Raw genomic sequence first — 15,391 nt, 5'->3', positions numbered from 1 at the left:
ACCCTTTTGGACACTAGTCTATGGCCTGTTGTGTCTAATGGCTCAGCCTTTAAAGCCCTGGCTGGGTGTTGTGGATTTCATACTCCCTCTAACATCATAAGGGTAGTGACAGCAGCTTGAGGGAAAGAAGCAATAAGTGAAATGAACATCAATTCAGAGTGTAATGTATTCTGCAGCTGGGGCTGACTTTCTGTATAAAAGAGACACTTATTTTGCCCCCAAAAAAGATTTTGATTAGAGCAAAGCGGAGAGATTGCAAAAAGGCTTGCGTAGACCGCAAGTATAATGAACAAATATCAGTCCCCATGATATTTTAGAGTCAAACTGCAGATAAGCTTTTTTCAACCTACGTAGCATAACCACAGTCCTCCTTTTGTATTGTTCATGATTATAAAGTGTGGCTGGATACACACATTGTTGTGCATGACCATACAGATTTATTCTCCACACATCAAATGCAAACTATACTCATCTGAGACTACTGCACAAGAGTACCAATCAAAACCCATAATGTCACTCGAGATGGGATTTGAAGAGTTGTGGTATTTAGTTTCAAAACAATGCGTGCACACGCGCACTTTCCCTATTGGCATTTCATTACACAAAGATAAGCATTGAGCAAAACAACGATCTGAGCTATCTTACATTGTCTGTAATTAGATGTAAGACAGCGAGTCAAATCTACTTACATCCCAGCTGAAACAAGATTACATTTAAAATAACCAAAAATGCAGCCACAGCTAAATTAATTAACTGCTGCGGTTTAGATTAATCAGAATTCAAAAGTAATTACTTCAGGCCCACTTTACCAGACCGTCTCTGCTTCCTCATGGAGGATAATGATTGTAGGGGGTAATTAGTGCCACAGAATTACCCAGGGTCCTGCCTGCCCGCAAAGCTCACACACATATCTGTAGCTGGCTGGCTGGAGGTACTGGATCTCCCCCAAGCCTTCGAGCTGCGTAGCGGTCACTCCTCCCAGGAACAAATGTACGCACAAAGAGCAGCTAGAGAGTAGAGCTAGAGCTCTGGCTTCATTACCTTTCCGAAGCTCCCCTTCCCAATGGCCCGGAGAATCTGGAAGTGGTCAAAGGTTACTGTGAAAACAGAAAAAAGAAGATCTGTCACTGGCACAAAAACGGACAGGCAAAAAGGTGGCGGTAAATTGCTTCGTTGGTGTCGTACAGTAGTAGCATCTAACATTCGGACAGCAGTTTAAGAACAACCTAGGACAGCAGAGGCACAGTAACAGGGACACGGTTAATTCAGGTTATTATTACACAAAGATCTACAGACAATCTCCATTTCTAAAGCCTAGCGTGATCCTTTTAGTATGCTATTGTACTGTAGATACAGTACAACCTTATCCATTACTGTAAAATAATGAGCTTACTGTAACACTGGTATTGTAACTGGAAATGTGGATCATTTGGCAAGGCTCACATGGGATGAGGGCATCATCTCTATTGCAGATAATCAGTAATAAAAGGATCATGCCGCTGTGATGTTGAAGATGGAAAAGAAACAAAGTGTAGCTGAAAACCACAAATGTGCAATTACTGTATATCAGACTGGTATGTCATGATGGGTTAGGCCCAAGGGGGGCTGGGAGGGAGCCTCTGCTGCCCTGTTGGAGTGCGTGTTGTGTGGGTGTCATGAGGGGCCTCCGCTGGCTTCACCCTGTGGCGTGTGCCAGGCGGGAGCTCTCTGTTTGTGTGTGTGAAGCCCCTGTGTGCCCAGCAGCTAACAGTGGCACAGGAGGGGGACAGCAGACCTCTCCCTGACTCACCTGCCCTGCTTATCTTAAAAAGTTCCTCTGCCTCCAACACACCACGCACAGATCACAGTGCCAGTCTACAATAAAACATGGGGGGGCGAACATCAAGATATCCCTTCCCTGGGCAGGCGCCTCGTTATTAACTTATGCCCGCTATGCCACCCACCAGGCAGACCTGGGCACACAGGCCGTTACTTAGAGGGTACTGCAGCGGCGCCACACAAAAGGCATCAGGCCTGGTTTGCATGTCTTGCTCTGCAAGACGAGCTAATCCTCCGTGGATTCTTCCCGCTCAACATTTTGTACATAGCTAATCCTTTCATATGGCAGTGCTTAGACGGAACCACAGCAGAGGAAAGGGGCAACAGGAACAGTGTAGAAGACGGGGAAAATGACTGTACTCGTAATGTAACTAGATGATTGAAATGGATAGGTGCACAGAAACGTCAGACAGGACCAATTCCATTTTTCATAATATTTCACGTTTTGGTCACACAGGGCTAAACAACATATTTCTATTCCGTGTCAAATAATGTTGCACAATGGTTTGGGGCTCTGTAAAGTGGTTGGGCAATATACAACACTATTATAGCAGATTTGATTCAATCTGGAATTCCAGTCTTAGATCGCTTACAGGGAAAAACATCCTATCCACACCAGTGAGTTGAATTTATCAAGCAGAATATGCACTAGGCTACAAGTCTCTCTGTGTGTTGATATTGCCTTTCATGCACTGAGGCTGACAAAATGCTATGTAAAAATTGTCAGACTGCAGGCACCCAAGTCATACTGTTCTCTCTGCTACCGTACAGCAAGCGTTACCGAAGCACCAAGTCTGGAAACAACAAGATCCTGAACAGCTTTTACCACCAAGCTGTAAGACTGCTAAATAGTTAGTTAAATAGTTAACCAATAGCTACCTGGAATATCTGCATTGACCCCTTTTGCAGTAACTCTTGACTCATCACATACCCTGCTGCTTCTGTGTATTAGCTATCCTGTTGCCTATTCACTTTATCCCTACCTATTAGAGGTCGACCGATTATGATTTTTCAACGCCGATACCGATTATTGGAGGCCCAAAAAAAGCCGGTACCGATTAATCGGCCGTTTAAAAAAAAAAAGAAAAGATTTGTAATAATGACAATTACAACAATACTGAATGAACACTTATTTTAACTTAATATAATACCTCAATAAAATAAATTTAGCCTCAAATAAATAATGAAACATGTTCAATTTGGTTTAAATAATGCAAAAACCAAGTGTGGAGAAAAAAGTAAAAGTGCAATATGTGCCATGTAAAAAAAGCTAACATTTAAGTTCCTTGCTCAGAACATGAGAACATATGAAAGCTGGTGGTTCCTTTTAACATGAGTCTTCAATATTCCCAGGTAAGAAGTTTTAGGTTGTAGTTATTATAGGACTATTTCTCTCTATACGATTTGTATTTCATATACCTTTGACTATTGGATGTTCTTATAGGCACTTTAGTATTGCCAGTGTAACAGTATAGCTTCCGTCCCTCTCCTCGCTCCTACCTGGGCTCGAACCAGGAACACATCGACAACAGCCACCCTCGAAGCAGCGTTACCCATGCAGAGCAAGGGGAACAACTACTCCAAGTCTCAGAGCGAGTGAAGTTTGAAACGCTATTAGCGCGCACCCCGTTAACTAGCTAGCCATTTCACATCGGTTACACCAGCCTAATCTCGGGAGTTGATAGGCTTGAAGTCATAAACAGCACAATGCTTGAAGCATTGCAAAGAGCTGCTGGCAAACGCACAAAAGTGCTGTTTGAATGAATGCTTACGAGCCTGCTGGTGCCTACCATCGCTCAGTCAGACTGCTCTATCAAATCATAGACTTAATTATAGCATAATAACACACAGAAATACGAGCCTTTGGTCATTAAAATGGTAGAATCCGGAAACTATAATTTAGAAAACAAAACGTTTATTCTTTCAGTGAAATACGGAACCGTTCCGTATTTTATCTAATGGATGGCATCCCTAAGTGTAAATATTACTGTTACATTGTACAACCTTCAATGTTATGTCATAATTATGTACAATTCTGGCAAATTAATTACGGCCTTTGTTAGGAATAAATGGACTTCACACAGTTCGCAATGAGCCAGGCAGCCCAAACTGCTGCATATACCCTGACTGCTTGCATGGAACGCAAGAGAAGTGACACAATTTCCCTAGTTATAAGAAATTCATGTTAGCAGGCAATATTAACTAAATATGCAGGTTTAAAAATATATACTTGTGTATTGATTTTAAAGAAAGGCATTGATGTTTATGGTTAGGTACATTGGTGCAACGACAGTGCTTTTTTCGCAAATGCGCTTGTTAAATCATCATCCGTTTGTCGAAGTAGGTGTTAATCAATGAGAAATTAACAGGCACGGCATCGATTATATGCAACGCAGGACATGCTAGATAAACTAGTAATATCATCAACCACGTGTAGTTAACTAGTGATTATGTTAAGATTGATTGTTTTTTATAAGATAAGTTTAGTTTAATGCTAGCTAGCAACTTACCTTGGCTTCTTGCTGCCCTCGCGTAACAGGTAGTCAGCCTGCCACGCAGGCTCCTCGTGGAGTGCAATGTAAGGCAGGTGGTTAGAACGTTGGACTAGTAACCGGAAGGTTGCAAAAACGAATCCCCGAGCTGATAAGGTAAGAATCTGTCGTTCTGCCCCTGAAGAAGGCAGTTAACCCACCGTTCCTAGGCCGTCATTGAAAATAAGAATGTTTTCTTAACTGACTTGCCTGACTTGCCAAAAAAAAGGAAAAAAATATTATAAAAATGAACAAAAAAAGGAAAAAAAATTAAATACAATTTAAAATATTTTCTCCTTCTTTTAAAATCGGCAAATCGGTGTCCAAAAATACCGATTACCGATTGTAATGAAAACGGCCCTAATTAAATCGGCCATTCCGATTAAATCGGTCGACCTCTACCTATATGTACATACACTACCATTCAAAAGTTTGGGGTCACTTAGAAATGTCCTTGTTTTTGAAAGAAAATGTAACAAATTGTATATTCAAATAACATCAAATTGATCAGAAATACAGTGCAGACATTGTTAATGTTGTAAATGACAATTGTAGCTGGAAACAGCTTATTTTTTATGGAATATCTACATAGGCGTTGTCACAGGATCCAACGAAAGTGGCGCCCCTTCTCGGTCGGGCGGCGCTCGGCGGTCGTCGTCGCCGGCCTATTAGCTGCCATCGATCGTTGTTTCTGTCGTTTAGTTTTGTCTGTCTGTTCCGCACCTGTTTTGTGTTGTCATTAGTGGGGATTTATTTAAGGTGTGTTTTCAGTTGGGATTTTGTGCGGGATTGTTGATTGTCCACTCAGGACGGTGGTCCGTGTTTTTATTACGGGTTTGTTATCTGACAGTTTAAGGAGGAGAGAATTTACCGGGCTGCGCCCCGTGCCTTTTTTCTGCCGCTAATATTTATAGTTTGTTCGCCATATCGGGAATGCGTTTTTCCCAGGCAGTCTGTCTGTAGCGCCCTGTGCCTCGGGGTTTTGTTTTTTTGTGTGTCAAATTATTAAAAGGACACTCAACTCCAGCACCTGTCTCCTGCATCTGATTCCGCCTTACACCAGTCCAAGTCAACTGTGACAGAATCCCGCACCGCAACCTATGGAGTCAGCAGGAGCAGAAGCGCCATCCATGGCTGAGCAGGTCTCCCAACATGCCGGCCTCCTCCACCGCCTAGGCTCGGCCATGGATCAGGTGTTGGCCCGGTTGGAGAGCTGGGAGAGAGGTGCCTCCCCAGCCAGACCAGCTCCGGTCCCTCACCCTGCGCCCCTACCCACACCCAACTGAAGCGGGTGCCGGCGGGATCCGGATTTCACCGCCCAGGGAGTTCGATGGGACGGCCGCTGGGTGCAAGGGGTTCTTGCTCCAACTGGAACTGTACCTGGCGACCGTCCGCCCCCCTCCCTCCGACGAAGAGAGGGTGAGCGTCCTCGTCTCGTGTCTCACGGGTCGAGCCCTGGAATGGGCCAATGCGGTCTGGGATGGTCCAGACTCGGCCCGGGGTGACTACCCGGAGTTCACCCGCCGCTTCCGGGCGGTTTTCGATCATCCCCCGGAGGGCAGGGCGGCGGGTGAGCTACTATTCCATTTGAGACAGGAGACGAGGACCGCTCAGGATTTCGCATTGGAATTCCGGACTCTCGCCGCTGGATCGGGGTGGAACGAGCGGGCCCTGATAGACCACTATAGGTGCAGCCTTCGCGAGGACGTCCGCCGGGAGCTGGCATGTAGGGACAACACCTCCACTCTGGACCAACTGGTGGATTTGTCCATTAGATTGGACAACCTGCTGGCTGCCCGGGGACGTTCCAGTCGGGGCCTGTTCGTTCCGCCTACCAGTCCTCCCGCTCCACAGCCCATGGAGATAGGGGGGGCTGCACCGAGGAGGACCGGAGGGAGGGGTCTCTCTTGCACCCGATGTGGACACAGAGGACACACTGTGGACCGGTGCTGGAGAGGTCCCTCCGGGAGTTCGGAGGGCAGGCAGAGCACTGCTTCGGCCCCCCAGGTGAGTCCGCACCAGCCACACCCAGAGCCCCCTGTCGACCACTTGTACACCTCCGTTTGTTTTCCTAATTTTTCCCCTCACTTCCAGTATAAGGCGCTAGTCGATTCAGGTGCAGCTGGGAGTTTTATGGACCATGGGTTAGCGAAGAGGTTAGGGATTCCCCTGGTTCAGCTGGACCACCCCTTCCCCGTGCACGCCCTAGATAGTCGACCGCTAGGGTCAGGCCAAGTAGGGGAGATCACAGTGCCACTGGTTATGCAGACGTGGGGGGGTCATGTGGAGCGTATCAGCCTGTTCATCATTGACTCCCCAGCGTTCCCAGTGGTACTGGGAATCCCCTGGCTAGCCACACACAACCCCCAGATTTCGTGGGGGCAGAGGGCTCTAACGGGGTGGTCGGGGGAGTGCTCAGGTAGGTGCATAGGAGTTTCCATCGGTGCGACTACGGTGGAGAGTCCAGACCAAGTCTCCACCGTGCACATTCCCTCAGAGTATGCCGATTTGGCTATCGCTTTCAGTAAGACGAAGGCGACTCTATTACCACCCCATCGACGAGGGGATTGTGCGATAAACCTCCAGGCTGACGCGGTTCTTCCTAGGAGTCACGTGTATCCTTTGTCTCAGGAGGAGACAGTGGCTATGGATACATACGTCACTGAGTCCTTGAGACAGGGATACATTCGGCCCTCTAAATCCCCCGTCTCCTCGAGCTTCTTTTTCGTGAAGAAGAAGGAGGGAGGTCTGCGCCCGTGCATTGACTATAGGAGGTCTAAATGCTATCACAGTGGGTTTCAGTTACCCGCTACCTCTCATTGCTACGGCAGTGGAGTCATTTCACGGGGCGCGCTTCTTCACGAAATTGGATCTCAGGAGTGCGTATAACTTGGTGCGTATCCGAGATGGAGACGAGTGGAAAACCGCATTTAGTACCACATCTGGCCATTATGAGTACCTCGTCATGCCGTATGGGTTAAAGAATGCTCCCGCCGTCTTCCAATCCTTTGTGGACGAGGTCCTTAGGGATATACTCGGGCAGGGTGTGGTGGTGTACATCGATGACATCCTGATCTGCTCCGCCACACGCGCCGAGCATGTGTCCCTGGTGCGTAAAGTGCTTGGGCGGCTGCTGGAGCATAACCTATACGTCAAGGCTGAGAAATGTGAGTTCTTCAAAAGAGCCGTCTCATTTCTAGGATATCGCATTTCCACCTCGGGGGTGGAGGTGGAGTGTGACCGCGTGACGGCTGTGCGTAATTGGCCAACCCCAGCTACTGTGAAGGAGGTGCAGCGGTTCTTGGGGTTCGCTAATTATTATCGGAGGTTTATCCGGGGTTTTGGCCAGGTGGCAGCTCCCATTACCTCACTGATGAAGGGGGGGCCGGTGCGGCTACGATGGTCAGCAAAGGCGGACAGAGCCTTCCATCGTCTGAAGGTTCTGTTTACCAATGCACCTGTCCTGGCGCATCCGGACCCCTCTTTGCCATTCATAGTGGAGGTGGACGCGTCCGAGGCTGGGGTAGGAGCTGTGCTATCGCAGCGCTTGGGCGTTCCTCCGAAGCTCCGCCCATGCGCGTTCTTTTCTAAGAAGCTGAGCCCGGCGGAGCGCAATTATGATGTGGGGGACCGGGAGCTGTTAGCCGTGGTCAGGGCTTTGACGGTGTGGAGACATTGGCTTGAGGGGGCACATCACCCTTTTCTCATCTGGACCGACCACCGTAACCTGGAGTATATTCGGGCAGCGAGGAGGCTTAATCCCCGTCAGGCGAGGTGGGCCATGTTTTTTACGAGGTTTAACTTCACTCTCTCGTACATTCCAGGTTCCCGGAACGCTGACGCACTGTCACGTCTCTACGACACCGAGGAGCGGACCATCGATCCTACTCCCATACTTCCCGCCTCCTGTCTGGTGGCACCGGTGGTATGGGAGGTGGATGCGGACATCGAGCGGGCGGGTCGGTCAGAACCTACTCCGCCGCAGTGTCCCGTGGGCCTGAAATACGTTCCGCTTGATGTTCGCGATCGCCTGATCCGATGGTCCCATACTCTACCCTCCTCGGGTCATCCTGGGGTGGAACGGACAGTGCGGGGCCTGAAGGGGAGGTACTGGTGGCCCACCTTGGCTGAGGATGTCCGGCGTTATGTCTCGTCCTGTTCAGTATGCGCTCAGTGTAAGGCTCCTAGGCACCTACCTCGAGGGAAATTACAGCCCCTCCCTGTTCCACAGCGGCCCTGGACTCACCTCTCGGTGGATTTCCTTACGGATCTCCCGCCGTCTCAGGGGAACACGGCGATCCTGGTCATTGTGGACAGGTTCTCTAAGTCCTGCCGTCTGCTCCCTTTGCCCGGTCTTCCTACGGCCCTGCAAACCGTGGAGGCCCTGTTCACTCACGTCTTCCGGCACTATGGGGTGCCCGAGGACATCGTATCTGATCGGGGTCCCCAGTTTACGTCCAGGGTGTGGAAATCGTTTATGGAGAGGCTGGGGGTCTCGATCAGCCTGACCTCGGGGTTCCACCCCGAGAGTAATGGGCAGGTAGAGCGCATTAACCAGGATGTGGGCAGGTTCCTGCGGTCGTATTGCCAGGACCGGCCAGGGGAGTGGGCGCAGTTCGTGCCATGGGCCGAGATGGCCCAGAACTCTCATCGCCACTCCTCCACTAATCTGTCACCCTTCTAGGTGGTGCTGGGGTATCAGCCGGTCCTGGTGCCATGGCAACAGAGCCAGACGGAGGCTCCTGCGGTGGAGGCATGGGTCAAGCGCTCTCAGGAGACCTGGAACGCGGTCCAGGAATGTTTAAGGAGGGCGAGCGAACGGCACAAGGAGAGCGCTGACCGCCACCGCAGTGACGCCCCCGTGTTTAACCCGGGGGATAGAGTCTGGCTCTCGACCCGGAACCTGCCTCTCCGCCTGCCCTGCCGGAAGCTGGGTCCGCGGTTTGTGGGGCCGTTTAAAGTCCTGAGGAGGATAAACGAGGTGTGTTACAGGTTACAACTTCCTTCGTATTACCGTATTAACCCCTCGTTTCATGCGTCTCTCCTCAGGCCGGTGGTAGCTGGTCCGCTGCAGGACAGTGAGGTGCTGGAGGCCCCCCCGCCCCCCCTGGACATCGGGGGGAGCCCGGCGTACACAGTCCGAGCCATCCTGGACTCCCGACGTCGGGTAGGGGGCCTGCAGTACCTCGTGGACTGGGAGGGGTACGGTCCGGAGGAGAGGTGCTGGGTTCCGGCGGCGGACGTTCTGGACCCCTCTATGCTGCTGGACTTCCACCGTCGCCGACCGGATCGGCCGGCGCCTCGCCCTCCGGGCCGTCCCCGAGGCCGGCGTCGGCGCGCGGGGTACTGTCACAGGATCCAACGAAAGTGGCGCCCCTCCTCCGTCGGGCGGCGCTCGTCGTCGCCGGCCTATTAGCTGCCATCGATCGTTGTTTCTGTCGTTTAGTTTTGTCTGTCTGTTCCGCACCTGTTTTGTGTTGTCATTAGTGGGGATTTATTTAAGGTGTGTTTTCAGTTGGGATTTTGTGCGGGATTGTTGATTGTCCACTCAGGACGGTGGTCCGTGTTTTTATTACGGGTTTGTTATCTGACAGTTTAAGGAGGAGAGAATTTACCGGGCTGCGCCCCGTGCCTTTTTTCTGCCGCTAATATTTATAGTTTGTTCGCCATATCGGGAATGCGTTTTTCCCAGGCAGTCTGTCTGTAGCGCTCTGTGCCTCGGGGTTTTGTTTTTTTGTGTGTCAAATTATTAAAAGGACACTCAACTCCAGCACCTGTCTCCTGCATCTGATTCCGCCTTACACCAGTCCAAGTCAACTGTGACAGGCGTACAGAGGCCCATTATCAGCAACCATCACACCTGTGTTCCAATGGCACATTGTGTTAGCTTATCCTTTTAAAAGGCTAATTTATCATTTGAAAACCCTTTTGCAATTATGTTAGCACAGCTGAAAACTGTTGTTCTTATTAAAGAAGCAATAAAACTGGCCTTCTTTAGACTAGTTGAGTATCTGGAGCATCAGCCTTTGTGGGTTCGATTACAGGCTCAAAATGGCCAGAAACAAAGACCTTTCTTCTGAAACTCGTCAGTCTGTTCTTGTTCTGAGAAATGAAGGCTATTCCATGCGAGAAATTGCCAAGAAACTGAAGATCTCGTACAACGCTGTGTACTAATCCCTTCACAGTACTGTGCAAACTGGCTCTAACCAGAATAGAAAGGAGTGGGAGGCTCCGGTGCACAATTGAGCAAGAGGACAAGTACATTAGAGTGTCTAGTTTGAGAAACAGACGCCTCACAAGTCCTCAACTTGCAGCTTCACTAAATAGTACCCGCAAAACACCAGTCTCAATGTCAACAGTGAAGAGGCGACTCCAGAATGCTGGCCCTAAACTTTTGAACAGTAGTGTATATGCCTAAATTACCTCGTACCAACGCACATCGACATGATACTGGTACCCCATGTATATAGCCAAGTTATTGGTTATTGTTACTCATTGTGTATTCATTCCATATGTTATTACTTTTCTATTCTAATTATTTTTCTCTCTCTGCATTGTTGGGAAGGGCCCATAAGTAAGCATTTCATCGTTAGTCTACACCTGTGCTTATGACGCATGGGACAAATACAATTTGATTTGATTTCTAGGAAGAACTGTGTAGATGCAAAGTTTGGTAACAGAATTTTGGTAAAATCGCCGTTTTTTTTTGGTGGCACATTTTTTGGGGGTGTTCTGTTAAATATCTGTTAAATAACTGACTTGCTTAGTTAAATAAAAGGTAAAAAATAATATTCTCTTCATGGTGATGTAGCCTAAATGGCTACACAAAAAGTTATAAATATGCAATTTCCTCTTTTGCATATTTGGGTATTATTCTATACACTGGCTATTATTTTAACGAGCCCCCAAACAAGACCAAATTTGGTTGGTCCGGACTGGGCCAAATCTGAACCAATAATAGACGTATATGTTTCACAAGTTTGGACATCAAAGTACAGTACAGTACAGCTCAGTAGAGTACAATACTGTACAGCACAGAAAAGTAGAGTTCAGTACAGAACAGTAGAGTTCAGTACAGTAGAGCAGGGGGTTTTCAAACCTTTTGGGGCCGGGGACCCCTTTTGTGATAGCAAATTTGTCAGGGACCACCTCGTAATCAGAATACAACTTGAGTGAGTTAAAAATAGCATACATGGAATTTTACTATGACTTTAGCGTGCATGGCAGGACAAACCAACATTTAAGACCAGGCATCACACCCTAATAGGGATTTTTATTTATTTAATCATATCACAGTCAACTTTTACCAGTTGAATGTAGATTAAAAAAATAATACCCTTTTGTATTAAAATGTTTCTGAAATATTGTATTAAAATATGTAAACAAAAATTGCATTAAATATGCACATTATTTGCATATTCAGCTAATCCATGTTTCAGGGTCACTGGAATAAGTCAGTCTAAATATTTTGGTTTAATTTTGTTCAGAAACTCCAGGACCGGACATTTTCCTCTGGGCGAGTCTCAAGAATATATTGGATAACCACACACAATTTGGTGAATGTAGTGGCTTCTGAAGCCGAGGAAAATTAGTTGGCGTTTGGGAAGAGAAATTGCAGTTAATGTCAAGTACACTGAATTTAGACTACCAAATGCCCAACACCTATTTAGACCCAATCACCATCTCTTCAAAGTAAGTTACTACGTACGGTATTGTCCAGTTTGTTACATTCTCTGTGAAATTGTCTTTTAAATTATGTGAAATCCAATGTAGTGAGCTTTGAAATTATGGATGTCTGTCCATTTTAAAGTGGTTAAAGGTGAGGCAATTTTGATGACGGTGGTTTAACAAACTAAAGAAAATATACATTTTCATCAAGATTGACATTTTTATATGTTTCTTTTTGAAAATACTAATACTAAAATGGACCAAAATACCAACAAATCTCAAAATTGATAGGTAGATGCAAAAAGTAATTTCTGCATGTGGTGCCTGGCCTTAAAGGCCCTTGGCATCGGAGAGAAAATGTTGCGCTTTTCAAGTTAATTTCCTGCAATTGCACACATTCTGTAGAAAGCTTATAATAAAATGCATTTGTCTTTTTAAATCATTTTCGGGGAATAGTATTGAGTTGAAAAATGTATAATTGGGGGAGTACTGTGGATATCCCTGTAAACATCTCAGGCGTATGTTACCCAGGGTTAAGAACATACACAGAATGCCAAGAGTGTGCAAAGCTGTCATCAAGGCAAAGGGTGGCTATTTGAAGAATTTCAAACATGAAATATATTTTGATTTTTTTTAACACGTTTTATGTTACTACACGATTCCATATGTGTTATTTCATAGTTTTGATGTCTTCACTATTATTCTACAATGTAGAAAATTGTAAAAATAAAGAAAAACCCTTGAATGAGTAGGTGTTCTAAAACTTTTGACCGGTAGTGTACATTGTAGATTTATAATATTACATTGTATTGTTTAACACACTCTAAATGTAATTATTCCACAGATCCCTTGGTCAAAATGTGATTATTCTGTTGTTGTTAGTAATAATCACATATATTTTGAGATCTGGCTGCGGACCCCCTTGGACCCCACTTTGACAACCGCTGAAGTAGAGTATAGTTCAGTACAGTACAGTCAGTGGTGGAAAAAGTATTCAATGTTTTTTTATTTTTATTGATGGATAGTCAGGGGCACATTCCAACACTCAGACATAATTTACAAACAAAGCATTTGTGCTTAGTGAGTCCGCCAGATCAGAGGAAGTAGAGATGACCAGGGATGTTCTTGTCATGGCTGTCTGAAGAATGGGACCAAGGCGCAGCGTGTGTATGGTTCCACATTTTATTATAACTGTGAAACTATGCAAGACATACAAATAAACAAATAAACAAAACAACAAACCGTGACGAAGAGGTGCAACATACACTAACTCAAAATAATCTCCCACAAAACCTAGTGGGAAAAACAACAACTTAAATATGATCCCCAATTAGAGACAACGATGACCAGCTGCCTCAAATTGGAGATCATCCCAAAAAACAACATAGAAATACAGAAACTAGAACCCCACACAGAAATGCATAAACTAGATAAAACCCCCAACATAGAAAAAAGAAACTAGAACCAACAGACATAAATAAACTAGACAAAACGCCCTGACCTACCATAGAAAATAAAAGCTTTCTATGGTCAGGGCGTGACAGTTCTCTTGATAAGTGTGTGAATTGGACCATTTTCCTGTCAAAATGTAATGAGTACTTTTGGGTGTCAGGGAAAATGTATGGAGTAAAAAGTACATATTTCCCTTTAGGATTGTAGTGAAGTAAAAGTTGCCAAAAATATAAATAGTAAAGTACAGATTAGAGGTTGACATGGCATGGCCGATTAATTAGGGCCGATTTTAAGTTTACATAACAACTGGTAATTGGCCTTTTTGGACGCGGATTACATTGCAATCCACGAGGAGACTGCGTGGCAGGCTGACCACATGTTACGCGAGTGCAGCATCAAAGGACCTTGTGGCTGCAAGGAGGTATGGTAAGTTGCTAGCTAGCATTAAACTTATCTTATAAAAAACAATCAATCTTCACATAATCACTAGTTAACTACACATGGTTGATGATATTACGAGGTTAACTAGCTTGTCCTGTGTTGCATATAATCAATGCGGTGCCTGTTAATTTATCATCGAATCACAGCCTACTTCAACTTCGCCAAACGGGTGATGATTTAACAAAAGCGCATTCGCGAAAAAAAGCACTGTCGTTGCACCAATGTGTACCTAACCATAAACATCAATGCCTTTCTTAAAATCAATAGACAGAAGTATACATTTTTAAACCTGCATATTTAGTTAAAATAAATGCATGTTAGCAGGTAATATTAACTAGGGAAATTGGGTTACTTCTCTTGCGTTCAGTGCAAGCAGAGTCAGGGTATATGCAACAGTTTGGGCCGCCTGACTCGTTGCGAACTGTGTTTCTTCCTAACAAAGACCGTAATTAATTTGCCAGAATTTTACATAATTATGACATAGCATTGAAGGTTGTGCAATGTAACAGCAATATTTAGACTTAGGGTTGCCACCCTTTCGACAAAATACAGAATGGCTCCGTATTTCACTGAAAGAATAAACGTTTTGTTTTCAAAATGATCGTTTTCGGATTTGACCATATTAATGACCAAAGGCTCGTATTTCTGTGTGTTTATTATAATTAAGTCTATGATTTGATATTTGATAGAGCAGTCTGACTGAGCGGTGGTAGGCAGCAGCAGGCTTGTAAGCATTCATTCAAACAGCACTTTACGGCGTTTGCGAGCAGCTCTTAGCAATGCTTGAAACACAGCGCTGTTTATGACTTCAAGCCTATCAACTCCCGAGATTAGGCTGGCAATACTAAAGTGCCTATAAGAACATCCAATAGTCAAAGGTATATGAAATACAAATGGTATAGAGAGAAATAGTCGACGCGTCATAATTCCTAATAACAACAACCTAAAATTTCTTACCTGTGAATATTGAACCACCAGCTTTCATATGTTCTCATGTTCTGAGCAAGGAACTTAAACGTTAGCTTTTTTACATTGCACATATTGCACTTTTACTTTCTTCTCCAACACTTGGTTTTTGCCTTATTTAAACTAAATTGAACATGTTTGATTATTTATTTGAGACTAAATAGATTTTATTTATGTATTATATTAAGTTAAAATAAAAGGGATCATTGTTCATTCAGTATTGTTGTAATTGTCATTATTACAAATATATATAAAAATCGTCTGATTAATCGGTATCGGCTTTTTTTGGTCCACCAATAATCATTATCGGTCGACCTCTAGTACAGATATCCAAAAAACTACTTAAGTAATACTTTAAAGCAATTTTACTTTAGTACTTTACACCACTTCGTACAGTAGACTATAGTACAGTAGAGTTCAGTACAGTACAATAAACTACATTATAGTGTACTCAACTCTAGCGTGCTTTACTGTGTATGGTACTGAACTCTAGAGTACTGAACTATACTCTACTC

General features: G+C 45.4%; 1 protein-coding gene across 1 annotated transcript in view; it reads right to left on the bottom strand.

Moving 5' to 3' along the window:
• stk32c (serine/threonine kinase 32C) overlaps positions 1-15,391 on the bottom strand; it is a 102,013-nt gene that overhangs the window by 51,568 nt on the left and 35,054 nt on the right. The window contains exon 2 of the mRNA XM_029698109.1: positions 1,042-1,097. Coding sequence (XP_029553969.1) covers positions 1,042-1,097 — 56 coding nt within the window. The remainder of the gene's footprint in view (positions 1-1,041; positions 1,098-15,391) is intronic.

The sequence above is a fragment of the Salmo trutta genome, chromosome 18 (genome assembly GCF_901001165.1).
Source record: "Salmo trutta chromosome 18, fSalTru1.1, whole genome shotgun sequence".
NCBI classification, from domain to species: Eukaryota; Metazoa; Chordata; class Actinopteri; order Salmoniformes; family Salmonidae; genus Salmo; species Salmo trutta.
This window is presented reverse-complemented; position numbering and strand designations above follow the sequence as displayed.